We start from the raw sequence: 26,690 nt of genomic DNA on the forward strand, positions 1-26,690 counted from the left end.
CTTTTCTGCACATATAGCTGTCAAATTTTCTGTACCATTGCCTGGGAGCTTGTTTAAGACCATACAAGCTCTTCTTCAATCTACACACAAGATCCTCTTTACCTTTTACTGAGAATCCTTATGGTTGGTGCATGTAAATCTCCTCATCAAGATCACCGTGAAGAAATGCTGTCTTCACATCCAACTGCTTGAGATGTAGACCCTCTGAGGCAACAATGCTCAAGACTGATCTGATGGTTGTTAACTTCACAACCGGTGCAAAAATGTCAGTGTAGTCAATTCCTTCCTTCTGCTCGAAGCCTTTGACTATCAATAGGGCTTTGTATCTCTTGGATCCATCATGCTCCTCTTTGATCCTGTATACTCACTTGTTGTGAAGAGTCTTCTTACCTTTGGGCAACTTAGCTAGTTCCCACGTTTTATTGGAGTTGAGGGACTTCACCTCATCCTTCATTGCAAGCTCCCATTTGCTCGAATCTCCCGCCTGACATGCTTCATCATAACATTCGGGTTCTCCTCCATTTGTAAGAAGTAAATAATTCATATACCTCTTATTTAGTACATGCTGCCGAGATGATCTCCTAAGCTCCAGAGCTGGAGTAGGAGACGGTGGTGCGACAATCTGTTCCACAGGTTCCTTTGCCTAAGGAATCTTGGTATTTTGCTGTTGTGTCTCCTCTGCCTGAGGATTCTCGGTGTTTCGCTGTTGTGTTCCGACACCTTCTAGGACATCATCCAAGTCTACATAGGTTGTTTCATTTTGAAATGGTTCTACAGGTTCTATTGGTTTTGTTGTGTATCTGTCTTTGTACATCACCTTTTCATTAAAGAACACATCTCTGCTTCTGATCACCTTCTTGTTTTCATCATCCCAAATGCGATACCCATACTCATCTTCACCGTGACCGATGAAGGTGCATTTTCGGGACTTTGGATCAAGCTTGTTTCTGACATGATCATTAACATGCACATATGCTACACAACCAAAAACTTTCAAATGTGAAAGTCTCACCTCTTTTCTGCTCCATACCTCTTTTGGTAGATTGTTGTCCAATGGTACTGATGGACTCCTGTTAATCAAGTATACTGCTGTATTAACTGTTTCTGCCCAGAACTGCTTTGGTAAGCCTGACTGCATACGCATGCTCCTAGCTCTTTCAATCAATGTTCGGTTCATCTGCTTGGTTACGCCGTTGTGCTGAGGTGTACCTGGCACAGTTCTTTCCATCCTGATAACATGCTCATAGCATAATTTCTTGAACCCGGTGTCATCATACTCACCACCGTTATCGATTCTCAGCTTCTTGATTTTTAAACCAGTTTCATTTTCAACCATTACTTTCCAAATTTTAAAAGAATCAAAGACATCAGATTTGTATTTTAGGAAGTAAACCCATACCTTCCAAGAATGATCGTCAATAAACGTTACGAAGTAATTCCTTCCACCTAGGGATGAGATAGTCGTCGGTCCCCATACATCTGAGTAGACTAGTTCAAGTCTCTCTTTCTTTGGGTTACTAGTGAATGTTTGGAAACTAACCCTCTTCTGTTTCCTGAGTATACAATCCTTGCACATATCAATCTCTACTGACTGTAGATCACTCAACTTTCCCTTTGAGTGCATCACCTTGAGTCCCTTCTCATTGATGTAACCAAGTCATTGATGCCAAATGTTGCTATCGACATTTCCTGTAACAACTGAAATAGACATACATGCATTAGAAGTCATATAAAGCGTTCTAATTTTCTTACCTTGTGCAATCATCAATGCACCCTTTGAAATCTTCCATTCATCGCCAATGAATGCTGTGATGTATCCCTCATCTGCCAATTGACCAACTGAGATCAAGTTCTTTCTCAGGTCTAGAATATATCTAACATCCTTCAGCTTCCATACTGACCCATTTATCTTGATCTTCACAATTCCCTTGCCACTTATGTTGCAAGGTTGATCATTGCCAAGGTATAGTTTACCGAAGTCATTTGGTATATACTCCTCTAGGCAATCTTTATTGCAAGTGGCATGAAATGAGGCTCCAGAGTCTAAGACCCAAGACTCCTTATTGCTCTCCAAAGAGCATATCAACATATCACCTTCCTCTGAAGCAACATTTGCATCTGTCTTCGTCTCATATTCCTTTCTTGGACCTTTGCACTGGTTTCTGAAATGACCAAACTTTCCACATTTCCAGCACTCAATGTTCTTTGTGCCCTAGGAACCTTTGGGATTTTTGGATTTGGATAGCCTAGACCTAGATTTGCCGCGATTGTTTGATCGGCCATGCCCGCTTCCTTTCCATGAATCTCTCCCTCGGCTTTCCATATTCAATGCTAAACTTGAAGTGGAAGCAGTGTTTGACATCCTAATCTTTTACGTCAAAATCATGCTGACGACTTCATCAAAATTCAGCTTTGATTTTCCTGCGGAACTACTGATCACAGTGACAATACCTTTCCAACTCAGGCAACTGACTAAGAATCAGTAAGGCATGGATCTCACTATCAAACTTGATTTCAACCGAGGCGAGTTGATTTTGATAGCTCGTTGAAATTATTTACATGTCTACTAAAACTTTTACCTTCGGACATGTTCATGGTAAATAACTTCTTCATTAAGTGTACCTTATTGGTGGCTGATGGCTGCTCATACATGTTGGAGAGCGCATCCATAAGAGACTTGGTGGTTGTCATGTGCTTGATATTAAACGCAACAGACTTTGCTAGCATCATCCTGATAGCTCCGAGAACTTTTCGATCAAACAACTCCCACTCGTCCTCCTTCATGGAATCTGGCTTTCCCTTCAATGGTAAGTGCAACTCCTTACCAAACAAGTAGTCTTCGATCTGCATCTTCCAGAAATCGAAGTTGGTGCCGTTAAACATCTCGATCTTTGAGCTATTTTCGTTCAACATCTCGATTCGTCAATCTAGAGATGGAATCAACTCAAATGGATAGTACGGTTGGATTCAGAATGACTGAAAACATTAGAAATGGTTCAAGTCGTTAAAAGAAAATTTGGTCAAACCTTCTGGTCAAAATTGGTCAACTTTTCGTTAAACTTAACGGAATATACTCCCACTTAACAGAATATTCTGATGCCGTTATTGACGACGTTAATTAACAAATTGCTAACGTGACAGGTGGGACCCAGTGATGACATGGCGCTGATGTGGCAAGTGAGGCCCACTGATGATGTGGCGCTGACGTGGCAGTGGAGCCTAGTGTTGACGTGTCCGCTAACATGGCAGTGGAGCCTAGTGATGATTGTACTAAATTACACTAGGGAAATTCCCAAGGAAGTGGGGGGTCACAATAGACTGCTTAAGTCCCACTTTCTTAGATAGAATTTTCCTTAGACACGTAATTAGCACAATATAGCTCCTGGGACCTCCAATCTACTCCAATCTGGAAATTTTGCTCTGATTTGGCAACTTTGCTCCAATCTAACTCTGATACCACTTGTTAGGGATCTAGGAACAATAATCACACACGCAAGAAAAATAATCACACAAAATAAGAACACCAAATTTACGTGGCTCAGTCTAATTTGACCTATGTCTACGGAGCATACCGAATATACTATAATCTGGGAGAAAAATAAGAGGAGGAGACACACAATCAACTTAACTCTTCTCACACTTTTCTCTCTCTCACCTTCAGTACTCTCACACTCCTCGCTCACTCACTTCACTTGCACTCTTCACACAATACAAATGTTCTTATTTATAGATACATAGGATAGATATAGAAGGAAAGAAGTTATTGCATTCTAATGGATAATGAACACATGGTTTTAATGGATTATTTGAGCACGTGATAATTGTGTTTTTTGATGGAATGAATTTGGCACGCTCATTCTCCTCCGCTGCAGCTCATCCTCTTCAAGGCGTTTCCATTTTCTTCGTTTCCATATTTTCTCCGTTTCCATTTCAGCTTAACACAACCTACCAAGACCCAAACCCCTTCCTTTTTAGAGCTAAAAATTAACTCTTAACTCACCAAACGATCCCTCCTCTTTTATCTCAGCCAAAAGAAATCTCATACGACTGTCAACATTTCTAGCAACCCCCACTAGACTTCTATAGATAGACAAAGAAAAATGAGGAAAACTAGAAAGACAAGCCTTAATGAGGGTGATACGCCTCCTCCCTCTAGCCCCCCAAGAGAGAAAAGACACCCTTCCTTTCATCTAACCTCTTAGATACCTTCACCAAAAAATTCCAAAACCTAACTGACCTAAGATTATCACCCAAATGCACTCTTTAATAAAAAGTGACGGTAGAATACCACAACTAGCTATAGTGGACAATTCCAAAGATTTAGCCCAAGTCAAATTAATACAAGCTAAACCACTTGTTGCCAAATTTAAATTTCAAACCAGAAATCCTCTCAAACAATTGCAAAATAGTAATCACATTTAACAAAGACTCCCTACAATCATATATATGGAGAAAATAGTGTTATCCACAAACTAAAGATGGGACAATAGAAACCCCTCAACCTCAACTTGAATCCCTCTTAAAAAATCTATATCAACAACCCTATTAACCAATCTACTCAAGACATCAATGACAAGAATAAACAAAAAAGAAGAAAGCAGATCCACTTGTCTAACCACCCTCAAAGCTTTAAACCACGATTTAGGTTCTCCATTTCTTTAGTTATTTATTTTATATATAATAGAAGAATTATGTTCACCAGATAGTACAATGAAGGAGAACAAGATGTCCTCCCAAGACAAGTGTGAAATATAGACCAAAAAACACAAATACAGTTAAAAAGTTGGGTGTCGGCTATTTCGAAAGGTGAAGAAAGGATTTGGTGGAAATTAGATAGGCATCCCCTCATCCAAGTCTTCCATCCATCACCAAACCCCTTCCACATATAGATTTTATCTAGAAAATTTTAACTAACACTTTCATAACCCTTCTCAAAATCTACTTTAAGCACAATCCCCTTCCCTTTCCTCTAACAAACTTCCTCAACGACCTTATTTGCCACTAAAATAGCATCCACAATTTGTCTATTCCCCACAAAGCACTTTGGGCCTCAAAAATAGTATCTCATATCACAAAACTCAACCAATCCGCTAGAACTTTAGCAATGTTCTTATACACACTAGTAACTAAGTCATAGGCCGAAAATCTAATACTTTAATAGACCTTTTCTTCTTAGCCATCAAACAGACTAAAGTAGAATTAATGCTCTTGCCAAGAATCCCATTAAAATAGAACTCAATGAAAATATTCATTAAAGCCTCCCTAACCACTTCCTAACACTTGTGAAAGAGATCCATGATAAACCCATCCAAACCCAGATTCTTATCCCTCTGCATTCTAAACACAATGGCATTGACCTATTTTCTATAAATGGCCGTTCCATGCACTTAACTAGCTCTCTAGAAATATGATATGAATACACTCTAGCCCCTCACATGTAGCCCTATCAAAATCCTTAGTACATTAAGAAACAAAAAATAAAAAAAATGTGATCTCCTCAGTTATCAAACAAGAATCACCCCCTCTCAACTCCAATTTTCTAATCATACTTTCTCCCATTGCCATTAGCCATACAACAACAAAACCAAGCCTTAAGTCCCACTAGGTGGGGTCGACTATATGAATCATTTTCTGCCAATTTATGCGATCATGGACCATTTCTTTTGACAGATTTAGGGATATTAAATCCTTAATATCTCTTTCCAAGTTATTTTAGGTCTACCCCTACCCCTTCTACTGCCCCCCACAGTAACTAACTCACTCTTCCTCACTGGCGCACTGTGTCCTACGTTGCAAGTGTCCATACCATTTGAGTCGTCCCTCCCTTATCTTATCATCTATAGGAGCTACACCCAACTTACCACGAATATGTTCATTCCTTAATTTATCTTTCAATATTATACCACTCATCTATCTAAGCATTCTCATTTTGGAAACTTTTACTTTTTGGATATCGTTTCTTTGTCGCCCAACATTTTGATCCATATAGCATAGCTAGTCTTATAGATGTCTTATAAAACTTCCCTTTTAATTTTAAGGGTATTCTATGATCACAAAACACACTTGAAGCACTTCTCCATTTTAACCAACCTGCTTTAACTCTATGCATTACATCATCTTCAATTTCTCCTTCAGCTTGCATAATAGATCCAAGGTATCAAAATCTACAAGTGCTATTTATTTCTTCATCATCAAGTTTAACTTTGTCTCCAATATTCTTCATATATTCTATCTTATTTTTTCTTATCATAAAGCCTCTAGATTCCAAAGCTTCTCTCCATAATTCTAAGTCAGCCTCTACTCCATCCCTAATTTTATCAATTAATACAATATCATGATCAAAGAACATACACCATGGAAATACTCTTAGTCAATTGGTCCATCACTAAAACAAAAATATAAGGGCTCAAAGCAAATACTTGATGTACACCTATGGTGATTGGAAATTCTCGAGTTTCCCCATCTATAATCCTTACACTTGTCATTACTCCATCATACATATCCTTAATGACATCAGTATACCTACTACATGCACCCTTTTTTTTATAAAACCCACCATAGAACTTCCGTAGGTATCCTATCATATGCTTTCTCTTAGTAAATAAATACCATATGCAAGTCCCTCTTCTTCTCCCTAAACTTTTCCATTAAACTTCTTAAAAGACATATAGCTTCTGTGGTAAATCTCCTAGGCATAACACCAAATTGATTTTCCTAGACCTTCGTTTCTAACCTTAATCTTTGTTCAACTACCCTTTCCCATAGTTTCATCATATGATAATCTTTGTTCAACTACCCTTTCCCATAGTTTCATCATATGGCTCATAAGTTTAATTCCACGATAGTTATTACAATTTTGAATATCTCCTTTATTATTGTATATAGGTATTAAAGTGTTTTTCCTCAATTCATTGGGCATTTTCTTAGTTTTTATAATTGTATTAAATAAATTAGTTAACCATATCATTCTATTATCACCTAAGCATTTCCAAACTTCAATTGGGATGTTATCTGGTCCTATAGCTTTCCTATTTTTCATCTTTTTTAGTACAAACTTAACTTTGTTAACTCTAATTTTGTGAATAAATCTCAAATTTTTAGTCTTTTCCTCATTTGTTAAATCTAAGTTTAAGCGTTCTATTTGGTTTTCATTAAACAACTTACTGAAGTAACTTCGCCATCTTTCTTTAATGTCTTCGTCTTTAACCAAGATGATATCATCCTCACTTTTTATACATTTTACATTTCCTAAGTCCTTACTATTCATTTCTCTAGCTTTAGCAAGTTTAAATGTATCTCTTTCCCCTTCTTTTGTATCTAATCTATCATACAAACTATTAAATGATTAGTATTTAGCTTCACTAACGACCTTTTTTGCATCTTTTCTCGCCTCTTTATACTTTTCAAAGTTATCCCCGTTTCTACATTTTTGCCACGTTTTATACCAAATTCTTTTTGTATTTCAGCTTTTTGGACATCTTTATCCCACTACCAACTTTCTTTGCTATTTGGGAATCTTTCCCTTGATTCACCTATTATGTCTTTTGCTATTTTTTAATAGAGCTAGCTAATCTACTCCAAAGAGTATTTGTATCTATCCCATCTTCTATATTCCAATCCCCATCTTTGATCATTTTATCTTTAAATTTTATTCTATTTTCTCCCTTTATGTTCCACCACCTAGTTCTCTTACACTGGTTTATTTTATCTTTTTTCTTCCATTTTTTAATACATATATCTAACACTAAGACTCTATGTTGTGTGGTTAGACTTTCACTTGGAATAACTTTACAATCCTTGCATGATAAACAATCTACCCTCCTAGTTCAAAAATATCTATTTGACTTCTATTTTGTCCACTTTTGAAGGTTATTAAGTGTTCTTCTCTCTTCTTAAAGCAAGTATTCATTATACTAAAATCATATGACAAAGCAAAGTCTAAGATCATCTCCTCAGGCTCATTTTTGTCTCCAAATCCACATCCTCTATGTATCCTCTCATAACTTTTATTATCCCTTCCAACATGTCCATTCAAATCTCCTTCTATAAATATTTTCTCAGTCCCTGGTATGGCTTATATAATGCCATCCATATCTTCCCAAAATTATTTTTTAAAGTGGTAAGCCAACTTAAGGAGCATAAGCACTAATGCTAAGCCATCCTATGGAAAATTTTCCTAAAATATTATCTCTTCTCTTACTCATTTATTTTATGAAACCTTCCCAGTCTTAGCACAACCCATAAGACTCTCTTCTTCTTTCCTATCCAACAAATCAAGCTCAACTAAAATGTTGCTTTTCTTAACCCAAACATCCCAAAAACTTCAATGTTCCATTTTTTTTAACTCCTGTTTTAGATGCTTACAGTTTTTTCGTGAACCTAAAACCTTCCCAATCCTCCTAAACCTTCTCCCTCCGAATATTCCTAACCAAAGAGAGAGAAAAGACTTATAACCAAGTCACATATATTTCAAACCTAAATGAAGTCAAATCTCACTTGACTTTGCTAGATTATAGTAGAATAGAGAAATAATCCAACATAGGCCTAGTAAAGACCACTTGAGAAAGGTCCCCAAATCTATCCTTTCACTTGAAAACAGGAAACTATCAAAATGACAAGCTACATCTCTAAACACCCCCCACCCCAATCTAACTAGGAAAATTAGGCATTACCCAATGGAGATCCTTCATCCTACAATTCCTAATAAACCTATTAAATTTATTCATACTTGAATAAATCCTATCTATCCCCCCTTCTTTCCCTAGGAAATCTCACGACAATAAAATCACCCTATATAACCCATCTGGAGGAGCACAACCCATAAACAAAATATAAATCATCCCAAAATAAGATCAAGGTGCAGATTTAGTAGGACCATAGACTGTAAAGCACCACTAACCCCTACCTATAACTTCTAATAAAACTAACAAAGGAAAAAGGCCCACAAGACTATCTATTTTGACAACTAAATGAGACTCCCACAAGGTAGGAATACTCCCTGCCCCATGAGAGAGAAGAACATCCCACTCTTTACACCTACCCTCCCAAATACTAACCAACCCCATCCACCTTTTCCAATATCGTTTCTTGAAGGAACACAATATCTTGGAAACTTCTAGTCAAAATTTCCCTAGTAAGAACCCTCTTCCTCCCATCCCCTAAACCTGTCTCTATTTGGCTGATGATCCTCATAATTTAAATACTTTACCCCCTCTCCCCCCACCTCTACCCCTTCCCTCTCCATAATTCATTGTAGTAGCTAATTTATTCATGGAGAGAAAGAAAGGTATACTTAGAAAGAAAAATCTTAATAATATTACTCCAAAGAGAAATCTATTATTAATGAAATCTCTTTTTTTTTTTTTTTATAATAAATAAATAAATAAAAAACCTGCAATAAGAAACAACCCTTGATGCTTTAAAAGAAGCCGCAAGAGGACCCAAAAAAGAATGCGAAAAGCCTAAGCCAGTGGAGAAAAGGGTCAATAATGGCTAGGAAATGCTTCCAAAGGATCAATAAAGCTTTAAAAAAATAAATAAATGATGTTAGAAGAAATAGGCTATTTTAGTAATTATGTAGTATAAGTAGGGGTATTTGTGCCTTTCAAGATTTTTTATTATTAACATATAACTCCAGGAAACTGTTGTCTCCTCCTTTCTCTTTCTTTATTCTTCTTTCCCTCTCTTATTCTCTTCTTTTCTTCTTCTCTCCTCCATCTCTAACTTTACAACATGGTACCAAAGTTGGTTACCAAGACGTCTTGGGTTCAAGTCTTGCTGCCCGCCTTTAATGTGTCGTATTTAAAAAATTATTGTAGTCCTTGTAATGGGTGTTATCTATTGCGTGTTTATCTCTCCATGTGCTGTAGGGCTGCAAATGTGGGGGGTGTTAAAGCATGATATAAATTGTTGGCCCACAACCTATCAACTTAAGTTTTTAGGTAAAGTGGTAATCTAACAAATAAAGAAGAAGAAGAAGAAACACATGACAAAGAAAAAGAGGAAGGAAAAGCAACATACCTAAAACACAAAAGGAAGAAGAACTCTAAACAGAAAAGTACCTGAGCAAGAAAACATGCTTAGCCAAAACTATGACTGTGAAGGGATCCCTTAAGTACTGAGAAAAACTAGGGAGAAGTGTATGTATGAGCACCCCAACAGTCCAAATTAATGAATCAAACAATTGAGGTTATGCGACATAAAACCCCACCCCCAAAAGACACGTGCCACCCTATGGACAACTAAAAGATATGTTTCAAGAGACAAATAGGCACCTAAGAAAGAAGCCAAGCAACTGTCACTTTTCAAACCATGATTTTTGAAAAATAAGGGTTGAGTAAAGTTTTTAACTAATGTATAAGTTCAATTGTATATAGAATTTCAAAAATATAAAAGTAATTGCTCATATCCTTCTTGTTATGGTCTTTTGTTTTCAATAAAATAGAAGATTCATTAAGAGAGATTTTCAATTTTGGAGGTTTTTCAATCTCAAATTTTGACTTCAAGGAAATTTTGCTCCATAGTCAAATTTCTGAAAAATTGCTGAAATTTTGGGAGTTTGATAAATTTTGAATGATTCATGGAAATTTTTCTAGCCAGAAATTAGTTGTTATTTTGATTTCAAGAGTAGTGGAAAGTGGAAAATTTGATTATTTTGTGAAATTTAAGACCACATGATGTAGGATAAGAAGCAAGACCTTGGGAAAAGCCATGTTGGAGAGTAATTAAGAAGAAATGGGTTAAGGGATTGTTGGGTTTAATTAGTATTTTATTATGTATTTAGTTGAATTAGTATAATATTATGTATATTCTGGGGGCTTGTTTGTAATATTTATGTAAAGTATGGATTTGTTTGTAATTCATGTAGTTTTAGGGGTATGTGTGTAATTTTATGAGCTTAGGCTTTCTTTTGCGTGTGAAAGCCATGTTGTAAGTTAATTATTGATGAATGTGAATTGGAATTGAACGTGAGTTCCCCCCGGGATCTCCTCTCTCCTCCCTTCCCTTTCCTTCTCTTCTATTTCTTCTAAATTCTCCCATGGCTGCAGAACCTTGATGCTGCCCCTGCATCATTTGGTATCAGAGTCCAACCAAGATCTCTTTCTTCCATTTCAATTCCCCGATCTTTTCCTTTCAATCTTATCTTTCCCCCTCTTCTTCTCTTCTTCCCCACTGTTCTGCAACTTCTATCTCTCTCTGCTGCTGCTTCTTCTCCTTCTCTTCTTCTTCTTTCCTTCTCTCCTCTGTTCTAACTTCTCCCTCCCTATCTGCTGTTGCTTCTTCTTTCTTCTCTTCTTATTCTCTGGTTTTCTGCTCCGCATCTGTTCTGTTCTGTTCTCTCACTCTCTGCTCTGCATTAACCCTCCCTTCCCTGTTCTCTCTCTCTCTCTCTCTCTCTCTCTCTCTCTCTCTCTCTCTCTCTCTCGTCTTCTTCTTCTCCTTCATCTTCTTCTACATTCTTCCTTCTTTTTTTTTTTACTCTCTCTATTTCCCTTTCATGATTCTCTCTCTCTCCGATTCTTCTATATTCTGAATTTTCAGTTTAAAAAAAAAACTGAAAAGCAGTTCTGCAGTTTCTGTACTTTTCCAGAAATTCCAGATGTGTCCCATTTTTTGAAACCCTGATTTTCAGCCTAGATTCTGCAACACCACCCATACCACCAAAAATAGAACCCCCCGAAACCCTTCCCCTCGAAACTTCATCACCAACTAACCAGCCATGAAGCCCCACGCACCACCTGAAATTCTTTAGCTGCCGCCCCCCTGCAAAATCCACCATTGCTGGAGGTTTTTTGACACACCATCACCACCACCATTCGGCTCACCACCCTTCAATCTACTGCTCACCAGAAAATCATTGCCGGATGGTCGCCTCCAGCGACTCACGCACCCCACACGCTGGCTACTGCAAGTGAGGATTCTGCTGAACTTCCTGCTGTCAGAATCGCAAGAAATAGGTTCCCACAATGAAAAATTGGTGTTTTCTCCATGATATTTTGATATGCGGCAAGATATTTTGATTGTGGAAACTACATTGCAAGCAAGCGCAATTATTTTTGGCACGAAATCCTAAAAATTGTCACTTCAGTATTAAAAAATCAGGTTTTGTTGCTGTAATTTGTGAGTTTTCTTTGTATATTTTTTAAATTTCAGCCGGAAAACCAATAACAAGGTAAATTGAAGATAGTTTTTAAGAAACTGGGAATAAGGCTTGTGGGAAATTGTGTTAAAGGGCTATTAATGATATATAGATGCAGCATATATATGCATAAATTCAGCAACATGGTGACAAATTATATAAAAAAGGAATGTTATTTGCCAAACTTTGGGCACAATTTCAAGCTTTTCATCACCTTTCTCAAATGTGGAGAAAAGGTTTGCAAAATCATCATGATGGAAAATGTATGTGGTTTCCATAAATGGAGTCACTCGAATGTGGCTTCATTCGCAACCTCACCTAAAGCCTTATGTGATATCTTGGGTTGATTACTCCACTATACATGTTTGCGAGAGATGTTTGGTTCCTATCCAAATGGATGAATATTTGGCTAATGTTTGGTTCCTACCTATGAAGATTGGCCACGTACTCCTTGGTTCTCCTTGGTTGGATGATTTGGGTGTGATTAAAGGGCTTGAGAACACATGTCTTCCATTGTAATGGAAGAAAATCATTTTGAAGTCTGATCTACCAATTAACCAAGACAAAGAATCTGAAATTATTGATCATGTCAAAGCAACTCAAATTAAAGACACTACAACTAAGGCAATGAATGTGTTTGAAGACATCCAAAGTCTTTCAAACATTGCTATTGTAGAGTTTGTCATCCCTGAAGAGTTCATTGATGCTAATTCTCAAGTCAAGTCTATGATGCTGCCAATGGAAAATGGTTTCTTGTCTTATTCAAGCATTGGCTTTCAAAGAATCCAAGTTTGTTCTTAATTCTGGTCTTCCAACACTTCAAAATTTGAGGCCGAATTTTATCTAACTGGGGAGAGGTGATGTAGGAAAAGAAGCAAGACCTTGGGAAGAGCCATATTGGAGAGGAAATAAGAAGAAATGTGTTAAGGGATTGTTGGGTTTAATTAGTAGTTTATTATGTATTTAGTTTAATTAGTATAGTATTGTGTGTATTTTGGGGGCTTGTTTGTAATATTTATGTAAAGTATGGGTTTGTTTATAATTCATGTAGTTTTAGGGGTATGTGTTTAGGCTTTCTTATAAATAGCGTGTGAAAGCCATGTTGTAAGTTAATTATTGATGAATGTGAATTGGAATTGAACGTGAGTTCCCCTTGTATCTCCTCTCTCCTCCCTTCCCTTTCCTTTCTTCTATTTCTTCTAAATTCTCCCATGGCTGCAGAACCTTGATGCTGCCCCTGCATCACCATGCTAAGTGCTGCTCGATGAAGGGGAGGTCAAGACAGCTGGTGTAGCAGTAAGCCTACAATGCAGGCCCCTAGAAGACCCATAACAGCATTGATAAAGATATTTTGACCAGCCCAAGTCAAGACCCTCACTCAAACCCCTAGGTTTCTTGCCTGACCAAGGAACAAAGCTTTTTCCTCCTCCATCCTCACACGCTCTCCTCAAGACCAACCCACCCAAGAACACATCTTCAAAGGCCACTGGAGACTCGTAAAAAGCTCATGATGTAACAAGGGAATATGAAGGTAACTGAATCAATTAGCTGCACTAGAAAATCTGGCAACTCTAGCGCTGATCCCAATAAACCCTCATGTATAAACTCATGACTGGAATTGAGAAGAGGCTTTTCTCCCAACATTCTCATTGCCTTCTCTAACTTGAGCATTGAAGAGGTCCCTAGAGGCAGCCCAGGGCCACCCACAGCATTTTCCTTTGGTGGTGGTGTGCAGGGCTTGATCACCCTAGCAGCAAATGGATTTGTGCAACAACAACCGCAAGTAAGGCACGTGCATGGAAAACTGCTTCAGGAGAGATTGATAATCACACTTCCGTCCATTGCAGGCCATTCTTCAAGTGAGATCAAGGGATAAAAACAAGGTCATATTATTATGGAAGATATGACCCTAACTTGTTGGGAGTGGATATCAAGGTTAGATTCTAATAAAATTATTCTGATTTTCATTTTTACATATGAGAAAAATAGCTTAATATTTTGACCGAGAATAAACTGTTGTTTTTTGTCTCACATTGGTAGAATAGTTTCACATTAGTATAAAAAGTGGTTTTTGAATTTTTTGAATTATTTGTCCCACATTGGAGAGAAGTGTTTTTTGGACTTGAGATTGAAGCTATATAAAGAGCTCAACTCTTCATTTGTAAAACACACCTCAAAGTTGTGCTTTTTCATGAAGTAGTGAATTGATCGTCGGCGCCCAAGGATGTAGGTAATTCTATATCGAACCTCGTTAATTTCTTATCTTGTTCTTTTTACTGTTTTATTATTAGTTTCTGCATTACTTTAGTTTCTTATATATTCAATAGCAATAGTTGTAGTATTAGTGTTTGACACAAGTGGGGTGCCCGGCACAACAATTGGCATCAGAGCTAGGTTGACTAGTGTCGATACGGAGGTGTTCCTTTGTTAGGATCCTTGATTCCACATTTGATGCCTAAGAAAGACCTTGTCTAAGCGAGTGCTTAGAGACCATTGTGGCTCAGTCGCTCCCTGGAGGTCGGCCTGGTCAAAGTGGAAATTCATAAGATAAAACAGAGTAGACACAGTTGGTACGTACTATTCATCCTAGGCCTTTTGCTCTGTTTGGCTGCTATTGAATATATAGAAAATGGGAGAAACTAGTGCAGCAGTAAAAGAAACTCTGTGCACACGAACTCCAGCCCCTTCGGCTTCAACATCATCATCGAAGGCGATAGCTAATACTCGGTTTGAAGTGGAGAAATTTGATGGTACCAATAATTTTGGTATATGGCAATGTGAGGTGATGAACATTTTGTATCAGTAAGAATTAGATATTATTTTGGATGATAAACCAGTAGATATGGGTGACAGAGATTGGGAAAAGATCAATCGTCAGGCATGTGGTATGATTCGTCTGTGTCTCGCTAAAAATTAGAAATATTGTGTTATGAGGGAGACATCAGCAAAGAAATTGTGGAAGACATTGGAAGATACATTTATGACCAAGAGTTTGGAAAATCGGCTCTATTTGAAAAAAAATTGTTTCGCTTTCAGTATCAACCAGGTATTTCGATTAATGACCACATAAATGCTTTTAATAAAATTTTGGCCGATTTGTTAAATTTGGATGAAAAGGTGAAAATGAGGATAAAGTCATATTGTTACTAAATTCTCTCCCTAATGATTATGAACATCTAACCACCACTTTATTGTATGAGAAAGATAAAGTTACTTATGATGCTGTTTGTATTGCATTGATTAGTACTGAATGCAGAAAGAAGGATCAGAGGGTCCATAAGGAAACAACAAAAGCACCAACAATAAGGGGACGTTCTCAGAGTCGTATGCCTGGAAGGAGGAGTAAATCTCATGGGAAGAGTAAATCTCATGGAAGACCTGCTAAAGATAAATGCGCCTTTTGTCGTGAGAGAGAGCATTGGAAGAAAGATTTCCCTAAATTACAGCGGAAGAATAAGGGAAAAACACATTCTAATGCCAATATAGCCAATGATGATGGAAGTGAATCAAATTTTTCTCTTGTTGGAACATCTTCGTCACATTATTTTGGTGAGTGGATTTTCGATTCTGGTTGTTCCTATCACGTGTCCCAATAGAGAATGGTTTTTTAAATTTGAAGAATTAGATGGTGGGGTTGTTTTTATGCGAAATGATAATACATGTAAAACAACTGAAATAGGATCAATACAGTTGAAATGTCAAAATGGAACTATTAAGACCTTGACTAATGTTAGGTATGTTCAAAGCCTAAAGAAGAATCTGATTTCATTGGGTGCCTTAGAATCTAAAGGATTCATTATCACTTTGAAAGATGGAACCTTAAAGATTAAATCAATTGCGCTGGTGGTGATGAAAGGAATAAGGAAAAATAACTTGTATTATTTACAAGATAGAACAGTTATTAGCTCAACAACTGTTGTTTCTGAGAAAGATGCAGGTTCAGATACAACCAAGTTATGGCATATGCGATTAGTACATGCAGAAGAAAAATCTTTACAACAATTAGCTAAGCGAGGTTTGTTAAAGGGTGCAAAGGTGTGCAAACTTGAATTTTGTGAGCATTGCATTCTAAGAAAAACTACTAGAGTGAAATTTGGCACTACAATCCACTAGACTGAAGGTATTTTAAACTACATCCATACAGATGTATAGGGGCCCACAAAAAGCGCTTCGTTGGGTGGTATGCATTATTTTGTTACTTTTATTGATGATTTTTCCAGAAGAGTTTGGGTGTATTCTATGAAGCATAAAAATGAAGTGTGATATTTTTAAGTGGAAAAAATTAGTTGAAACTCAAATTGGCAGAAAGATTAAACGACTCAGATCAGATAATGGTGGTGAATACACGAGTGACCCGTTTATGAAGGTATGTCAAGATGAAGGTATTGCTTGACATTTCACAGTTCGAGATACACCATAGTAGAATGGGGTGGCAGAGCGCATGAATCGGGCTTTGCTGGAGAAAGTTCGATGTATGTAGTCTAATGCTGGGTTAGAAAAAAGGTTTTGGGCAGAGGCTGTTAGATATGCGTGTCATCTCATCAATCGTCTATCATCATTTGCAATAGGGGGAAAAACACCCTATGAGGTATGGTCTAGAAAGCCTGCTAGTGATTATGATTCTTTACATGTATTTGGTACTATGACTTATTATCATGTCAAAGAATCTAAGTTGGATCCAAGAACCAAGAAAGCAATATTCTTGGGGATAAGTGCAGGAGTCAAAGGATACTGTCTTTGGTGTCCAGAGACGAAAAAAATGATTTTAAGTAGGGATGTGACTTTTGATGAACTTGCGATGATGAAGAAAACAATACGCAAGGAGTCACGAGTTGAAGAGAAGACCAGTGGTGCTCAACAACAGGTAGAGGTTGAGACAATTTCAGGAAACCCAGTGAGAAATGAGACAACACAAGGTAACTCTCCAGTTACGGTGGGAAATAGTTTACAAGAAGAAGAGATTTCAATTCGAGAATCTTCACAGCAACAAGAATCAATTGTTTCTCAGAGGTCAAGACGAGAAATTCGAAAACCCGCTCGGTATACTGATATGGTGGCCTATGCATTTCTAGTTGTGGATGATAATGTTCCTTACACTTTCAAAGAAGCAATAAGGAACTCTGAATCAGACAAGTGGAAAAAAGCGATGGATGAAGAAATGCAGTCTCTTCATCAGAATCAGACTTGGGAGCTAGCCTAGCTGCCCAAGGGTAAGAAAGCAATTGGTTGCAAATGGATTTATGTAAAGAAAGAAGGATTTCCAGTTACAAATAATGTTCGCTTCAAAGCTACATTGGTAGCTAAGGGCTACGCACAGAAGGAAGGCATTGATTATAATGAGGTATTTTGTCCAGTTGTTAAACATTCTTCCATTCGAATTTTGTTGGCTTTGGTAGCACAATTTGATCTTGAACTAGTTCAGCTCAATGTAAAGACTGCATTTTTAGCCAGATGGATTTCAGGTTGCTAGAAAAGAAAATTGGGTATGAAAAATGGGTAAATTGTTGTATGGTTTAAAACAGTCTCCAAGACAGTGGTACAAACGATTTCATCAGTTTATGATAGGCCAGAAGTAAATCAGAAATAAACATGATCATTGTGTTTATTTTCGCAGACTACAAAATAGATCTTTTATATATTTACTCTTGTATGTTGATGATATGTTGATAGCTTCAAAGAATAGGGAAGAAATCAACAAGTTAAAAAGTCAGTTAAATCAAGTGTTTGAGATGAAAGATCTTGGTGAAGCAAAGAAGATACTTGGCATGGAGATTCGCAGAGACAGAATGAGAGGAAGAGTTAGTTTGTCTCAGAAACAGTATTTGAAGAAGGCAGTACAGAGTTTTGGCATGTCTGAGCAGTCAAAACCAGTAAGCACTCCTCTTACTCCTTTTCTCAAACTTAGTGCGGCTTTATCTCCTAAATCAGATGAGGAACGTAAGTATATGTCACAAGTTCCTTATGCTAGTGTTGTTGGTAGTCTGATGTTTGCAATGGTTTGTACTAGACCTGATATTTCACAAGCTGTTAGTATGGTGAGCAGGTATATACCTGATCCGAGTAAAGGACATTGGCAAACTGTGAAATGGATTTTGAGATATAGTATGAATACGATTGATGTTGGTATAGTATTTGAGAAAAATAATACTATTGATCAACGTGTTGTTGGATATGTGGATTCTTATTTTGCAGGTGATCTGGATAAACGTCGATCAACTACTGGATATGTTTTTATATTTGCTAATGGTCCAGTGAGTTGGAGGTCTACCTTACAGTCTACCATTGCCTTGTCGACAACAGAAGCAGAGTACATGGCAGCTTCAGAGGCTGTTAAGGAAGCTATTTGATTGTAGGGTTTAATTGAAAATTTGGGAGTTGTTCAGAAGCACATTGTTGTGTTCTGTGATTGCCAGAGTGCTATTCATTTGGCAAAGAACCAAGTCTACCATGCACGAATGAAGCACACTGACGTTCAGTTTCGTTTTGTTTGGACTTGATCAATATCCTACAAGTCTGAATAATTTTGGAAGGCGCCGATGATGTGGAACTCTAGAAAATGTTGGTGACTGAAAAATTTGTTGAATTTATCGTCAAGGTGGAGATTTGTTGTTTTTTGTCCCACATTGGTAGAATAGTTCCACATTGCTATAAAAAGTTGTTTTGAATTTTTTGTATTATTTGTCCCACATTGGAGAGAAGTGTTTTTTGGACTTGAGGTTGAAGCTATATAAAGAGCTCAACTCTTCATTTGTAAAACACACCTCAAAGTTGTTGTTTGTCAAGAAGTAGTGGATTGATCGTCAGTGCCCGAGGACGTAGGTAATTCTATACCGAACCTCGTTAATTTCTTGTCTTGTTCTTTTTACTGTTTTATTATTAGTTTCTGCATTGCTTTAGTTTCTTGTATATTCAATAGCAATAGTTGTAGTATTAGTGTTTGGCACAAGTGGGGTGCCCGGCACAACGTAAACACTATAACTTTTTAATATTAAATTATATTAAAAAAATAGAAAAGATTGTTTGGCAAGAAACATTAGAAAATATTGAATGCAAGATAAACAATGGGTGGAAATGTAAAAATGATAAAAATTGAAAAGCAAAATACATAAAACAAAGTTTAAAAAGCCTCAAGATTCACAAGAATGAATTTCTAGACTCTTTTTTTTTTTTTTTGATTAAGTAGGAATTTCTTGATACCTGTGTTCTTCCAAATGAAAAGCAACAACAGCAGCCAACGGAAAGGAAAATTAACCAAGGCTTCACAAACATCACAATAAAACAAAAAAAACAACAAAAGGAATACCTGTGAAAGATGCAAACTTCAGCAATGAATTGCAACCTTTCAGTGAAACCAGACAAAATTGTAAAATCTTGAGAAAGTTTTATCTTCCTAGCCTCCATAACTATTTCATTCAACTCTCTTGCTATAGCTTTATGCCAATACAATATTTCATCTATAGGTTGCCCTCCAGAGACATGACAAACATCACTAAACTCCATATATTTCCTCTTCCCTGTTTTGAAAGACTCGCATGCACACTTTTCTTTCTCCATTTGACGTGTTGATGCGCTCACACCAGAATCATTGCAACACTGGAGCGGATGATTTTTGTGACTCTGTGCAGGGTTGGCACTTTTTCTTCCTCCTATCCAGGAGAACACAACCTAAATAAAAGTTGCAATCAGCTCATCTAGTCAGAAAATACACATTATAGAAAATAAAATTGGCAATCAACTCACATAGTCAGTAAAAACACATCATTAAAGGAACAAATGTTCAGAATGACTCCTTACCTGTTGGAGAAGCTTTTCTTCAGGTGCTATCTTGCATAAGCATTTCATCATATCTTGATATTCCTCTGGTGAGATAGAAGATGAAAGCCATGGAATGAACTCAGTCATCATATTTACAGGGACGCTGCAAAAAAACTGCCAGACAAATGATGCCTGCTCTTCAAATGAGAACTTTTCAATAAGCAGTGGGAAGACCTGACAGTATCAAAGAGAATCAGTTTAATTTAATTATTTCTCCTATGATTAAAGACATTAAAAACTATCATTGCACATACTTTCTTGGAATTTAAATTTGTTTTTTTTTCAGCCCGTCTCTGCGCACACCTGTACAAGGTCCCCACAAGGCTCATGACCACACCCAACCACCCAATATGTACAAATATATACAAATGCTACGAAGGTCACAATAAAGCCCCCGAAGGGGGGAATGGAACCTCGTCCTTCAAAGCAAAACAGGGAGGTGAACCATGTGGACTAAGTGGAGGTGAATGATGCAAAATTTTTTAAAGTTGATATTATCAATAATTATTGTAATTAGTACTTAATAAAAAAACTGATAATTAGGGGTATTGAAAACAACAGCTCAAATTGTTCAAAATGAATAGGTAAAAAGCAATAAAACATTGTCTATAGGTTTTCTTTCTGCAATTATCACAGTATCTCACAGATCTTTTCACATAAATGCAAATGCAAATCAGCATGCATTAAAAGCGAGAAGGTATATGTGCATGTTATCTTACATTTTGGTAAGTATATTCAGTCTAGGATACTAATTGTTAAAAAGCAAGACTAGAAGGACTATGATTTTTTATATATATAAAAGAAGAAGATATATAGATATAGATAGAGAAAGAGATTACAACATAGGCGAAGATACGAAATACTCAAAAAAGAAAATTAAAATCAAGAAAATTAACCAAGAAAACCCCTCTTTAAGCTCTTCCCATCTTATCACTGAACACTTCAAATTTTTAGTTCTCTCTAACCCTTCTTCACCTTAATTTTACCACTGTTAATATGGATTTTGTTTCCTCCAATACCAGAGAACTGTATGCCCAATTTATCCATCAAAATCTGAGCCTGAAGATCCTTCCTAGAAATATCCTCTATAGAAGAAGGTAAAATTCCATCATAACCCATTTGCGCATTTTATCTGTACCATCATTTTCAAAAATATTAATCCCCTATAATCCTTCAATTGGAGGTGGTGGTACATACACTAAATCCTTAAGAATATGTAGGAGTCAGAAGCATAACCATTCGGTTCTCAATTATTGTTCAAAAGCGAAATCCCATGACATCCAAAAGAGTTAATCCCTACACTTACTGTCCAAAACATCTCCCTCACTTCTTTTTTTCCCTTGCAAATGCAAACCCTCTCACTAGTAGAGCAACCTCCTGAACAATTGGCTCTTCCATACTTAAACTACTGCCTGAGTCTCTCTTTAGAACTTTTTTTTTTTTTTTTCTTTTCTCACTAGAAGAATCTTGCTTCAAACTTTTTTCCTCATCTCAAAGCCCATATGCATGGCATTTCAACGAGCATAAACCTTTCACCCCTATATTCATCAAAATCTGCCTCCTTGCCAGTAGTATTTTCCCCCAAACCAACAATATTACCCTGAATTTCATCCTCACAAGAATTTTGATTCTTAGAGAAACCTCCTCGCCTTTCATCCATTGCAACAACCCATTAAATGTCCTTTCCTCTACAGGAAAAACGACCACCTCTAAAATTATGGAATCAACAGCCAAACAACTTGATTTTTTTTAAACTAACATTTCAATTGTTTCTCTTTCCCTCTAACTTATCCGAAACTACTGCTTCTTTCCTCTTGGCTGCCATGAATCTGCTTTGAAGACAAGCATTGCACTGTTTGAGACTACAATTGTAAGTCTTCCCAGTCTCAGAAAAAGAGAGAGCTAAAAGATGACACTAGAGCTGAATCTGGGAATCCACTTGCAATTTCGACCTAAGTATGTAGAGCATTAGGATCAAGCTTCTTGATACCAGGGAAATTGTTGACACTATGTATTTTGATTATTTCCAAAATGCTGACCAAGTCTAGAGATGCTTATGCTATAATTATACCTTGAACTAATGTGTCTACAAACACATCTAACAAACCTATCAATAGACACATATAGTAGACACATTAAAAGATGCATCTTTTAAACACATGAATAGATCTTCTATACCCATCAACAGATGCGTCTCTAGATGCTATTGGGCGACGATCATATAAATCGGATTTTTGAATGGTCTTTTAGGATTATTTTTTTTTTATAACAAAAGAAATTCATTGATAGATTAAGAATGTACAAACAAGAGAATAAGACATCTGCTTTCCACACTCAGCGTTACCACAAAAAAAGCAAAAAGGAAAAACTAAAAAAGTATGAAAACAACCCAGAATAATCAGCACGCCCTAACAAGTCAACAAGGAATGCCAATCAAACTGAATATCCAAAAAACACACCTCCTTGAAGTTCCCATTACCACACACAGCAAAGAGAAGGCAAATGATGAATCTTCTCCCAAACCAACAGAAATGAAAGCTTCTTTCCTGAGAAAATATGTGCATTTCATTCCATCTACAGGTCCCAAAATACTGCACAGACAGCATAAGCATATTTTCATAACTCTTTACCTTCCTTTTCCTACCAAAACTGACAAAATCAATTGCCAAAAACACGTCCACTGTCTCTGGAGAAACCCAACACTCCAGAAAATAATTAACTTGTTCCATATCTTCCAAGAAAGATCACAATGCATAAAAAATGCAGAGCAGTTTCAGAGCAGTTAAAAAAACAAAGTACACATACTTCCAGAGAGAGAGAGCCTTCAACGGTCTCCTAATCTGCAACGAGTTATTGGTGTTGATCCTATTAAGCACAACCAAGCAAAGAAAAGCTTTGATTTTAAGGGGTACTTTGGCCTTACAAATAGTTTTATAGAGAGGAAAAGAAAAATCAGTGCTATTCAAGAACTCACAAAAAGATTTTCAGGAATAAAAACCCTGAGGAATCTAAGGATTCAAGGACCAAGATCGGCTATCAGCTTCTAGAGAGACTCGACAATTATTCAACAAGACTAGCAAAGAGGATAACTCTTTCGTCTCCCTGCATTCAAGAATCTCCAAAAGTGAAAATCCTATGAAAGTGAAGGACCACTCAGCTCTACAATAAAATAATAAATAGATCCATCCTGTCTTGAGCTCAAACGAAATAGGCAAGGAAAAGAGGTGGACAAAACAACATTCCCCAACCAAAGGTCTTCCCAAAATCGAATATTGCAACCCCCACTCAGAAAATAATTTAGCATAAATATCATATGCCCCTAGCTTGTTACAAATAAATTTAACACGAGCACACCCCAAAGCTTTGGAAAACAAATCAGCAAGCTGCATATTAGACTTCACATGAGTGGTAGTAATGAGCTTCTACACAAGTTTCTCCTAAACAAAAAGGATATTTTTTGCTCATGAAGAGCATCTTGATTATCACACATCAACTCCATAGACTGAGAATGTGGAAAACTCAATTCTTCCAACATGTTCTTCAACCAAAAAAGTTCACAAGTAGTGTGCAGAACTTGACTTGGCAACCACAATTTGTTTCTTACTCTTCCAAGAAACCAAATTACCACCAACCAAGATATAGTACCCACTTGTGGATCTTTGGTCAGAAGGCTATTTGACCCAATTTTCATTTGTATATCCCTAAATATGAGTGTAACCTTGATCTCAATATAAAATACCTCTCCTAGGTACACCTTTGGGATACCTCAAGATTGGATTACTACGTCCTAGTGACTTGTCCTTGGAGAATCCATAAATTGACTCACAATACTTGTTCCAAAAGATATGTCCAATAGAGTGACTATGAAAGAATTCAACTTTCCAACAAGTCTCAAGTATCGTCAAGGATTAGACAACAAATCACCCAGATCCGGCACTAACCTGTTGTTAGGATCCATGGGTGCATTAACCGGTTTGAATCCCAACAATCCAGTTTCATCCAACAGATCAAGAACATACTTTTTCTGTGACAAAATAGTTCCTATACGAGATCTAGATACTTTTACACCCTAGAAGTATTTCAAAGGTCCCAAATCTTTGGTTTGAAGTCTATAGAAAATGTTTGATTCTGAATACCTTTATCGTCATCACCTATAATAACGATATCATCCTCATACACAATAAAAAGGATCATACTCAAAGAAGGATGACGATAAAGCACAAAGTGATCCACTGCACACGGAAACTCAAGTACTACAACACTGAATTGACCAAACCATGCTCTAGGAGGTTATTTTAAACCATAAAGTGCCTTCTTGAGCCGACACACGAAGCTTGACTCCCCCTTGAGAAACAAACCCAAATGGTTGCTTCATATAGACCTCCTCCTCAAGATCACCATGCAAGAAGGTATTCTTCACATCTAACTGATGCAAAAGTCAATGACAAATGGTAGCCAAGGATATGAACAAACAAACTTATGTAAGTTTGGAAACCGAAGAAAAAGTGTTTGAATAATCCAAACCATACACCTGAGTATACCCCTTAGCAACAAGACATGCCTTTAGACAAGCCATAGAACCATTAGGGTTGACTTTCACAGTGTATATCCAGCAAAAACCAACCACAGACTTGTCAGGAGGAAGAGATACCAAGTCCCAAGTACCATTGTCTTATAAAGCATTCATCTCTTCAACCATGGCATTCCTCCACCCAGAGTGGGCTAAGGCTTTTGATATAGATTTAGGAAGGACATCAGATGATAAAGTTGTAACAATAAGAGGAGGGTGCTAAGAAGTCATAGCAAACATAGTTGGAAATGGGATGTTGTGTACATGTGCGTTTTACCGAGGGGACTCTCTTCCTTGGAACCACCATCGTGAACACACTTGCAAATTAGGACGATCAATAAGGACTCAAACTACATGAAGATATAGTGGTTGATTCAACAAGGACAAAAAACTAAAATTTGGAAGATTACATAGAGGAAGAGACTCACTAAGATCAGAAGCACTGAAGGACTGAGTGTAGTAAGGTGTAGAATCCAAGAAGGTAACATCGGCAAAAATAAAGAAGCGATGCAGCATAGGACCTTAACAACAATAAACCTTTTGATTATATGAGTAGCCTAGAAATACACATTTTACAGCATGAGGATCCAACTTATCCACCCCAGGACTTAGTTGATGAAGAAAAGACACAATCAAATATACGAGGAAGTAGGGAGAATAGAGGTGAATTAGGAACAAGAATGGAGTAGGGAATTTTATCACTAAGAACAAAAAAAGGCATCATGTTGATAAGATAGTAAGCAATAAGTACAACATTACTCTAAAACACTTTAGGTACATGCATTTTATAAAGAAAGGTGCGGGTGATTTCAAGGATATGTCTATATTTCCTCTCTAAAACCCCATTTTTTTGAGTGTGAGCATAGGATGATTTATGAACAATACCAAACTAAGTCATATAAGTAGTGAATTGAATACTGAAATAGTCTTTAGCATTATCATTTTGAAGTATTCAAATTGCCAAACCAAATTGAGTCTTTATTTCGTAACAAAAGGCACAAAATATATGAAATAACTCATAACGATCTCTTATTAAATATAGCCAAGTCATCCTTGAATAACCATCCACAAAGATTACAAAGTACTCGAAACCCAACTTGGACACAATTCTACTAGGACCCTAAACATCATCATGGACTAACATGAAAGAGCTTGCATCCCGTTTATTGACTTGGGAAGAAAAATACACACAATGATGCTTTCCTAACTAACAAGACTCACAATCAAGACTAGACACAAACTTAAATCAGGAACTAGACGTTTCAACCTTTCCAATGAGGGATGATCAAGGAGACAATGAATTTGGAGAGGTATGGCGGCAGCAGTGCAGGTAGTAAAGGGAGATAGCGGCTCTTAGTGATCAAATCCACCAGCTTCACACCCTCTACCAATCATCTTCCTCGTTTTCAAATCCTAAGTAATCACAAAACCAGGGAAGAATGTTATTGAACAATTCATGGATTTAGTAGTCTTGCTAATGGACATAATATTGAACATAAAGTTAGGAATATACAAAACTGAAGGAAAAGAAATAGAAGAAGTGGGATTTATAGTCCTAATTTCCTTGATGGCAGGGGTGGATCCATCAGCAAGAGTGACACAAGGTAAATTTGCAGGATAAAGAAAAGTAGAGAAGAAATTAGGTAAATTTGCAAGATAATGAATAGTAGAGAAGAAATTAGGTATACGTGTGATATGATCAATGACAGTGGACTCTATAACCCAATGATTAGGACGAGAAGTACTTGATGACAAGCATGCTGTGGGATTACCCTTTTGAGCAAGAGATGCAATGGGAAGAGAAGCTAGTTGTGACGCTTGATACTACTAGAACATGGAACACTCTTCCTCTGACATAAATACTGTCTGTTGTCCCCACTTGGCCCCAAAGGTGTGGATTTGGTGGTGGCTGCATTGGCTGCCCCAAAAGGTGTGGAGTCAATGGTGGCTACATTGGCATCATTTGAGGTTCTATCGTGGAGCACCCAACACTACTCAATAGTATGATTACCTCATCCACAATAAGTGCAACTGCGAGGAGTGCTGATTAAGTGTCAAAGTTGCTTAATTAAGGTGTTTAAAATGTGTTAATTGGTTATTGCAAATTGGATTAAATGCCCAAGTTATGTACATTATTTTAAATGGAGCTCAATTTATAACATTAGG

The 26,690-nt window shown here is 37.0% G+C and overlaps 1 protein-coding gene across 2 annotated transcripts in view; it reads right to left on the reverse strand.

Annotated features, from left to right (window-relative positions):
- LOC131145463 (zinc finger protein BRUTUS) overlaps positions 1-26,690 on the reverse strand; it is a 128,608-nt gene that overhangs the window by 45,964 nt on the left and 55,954 nt on the right. For both annotated transcript variants that reach the window (XM_058094549.1, XM_058094550.1), the window contains exons 3-4: positions 19,934-20,128; positions 19,443-19,804 (exon numbers count right to left, since the gene is read on the reverse strand). In XM_058094549.1, coding sequence (XP_057950532.1) covers positions 19,443-19,804; positions 19,934-20,128 — 557 coding nt within the window. The remainder of the gene's footprint in view (positions 1-19,442; positions 19,805-19,933; positions 20,129-26,690) is intronic.

The sequence above is a fragment of the Malania oleifera genome, chromosome 13, assembly GCF_029873635.1.
Source record: "Malania oleifera isolate guangnan ecotype guangnan chromosome 13, ASM2987363v1, whole genome shotgun sequence".
NCBI classification, from domain to species: Eukaryota; Viridiplantae; Streptophyta; class Magnoliopsida; order Santalales; family Ximeniaceae; genus Malania; species Malania oleifera.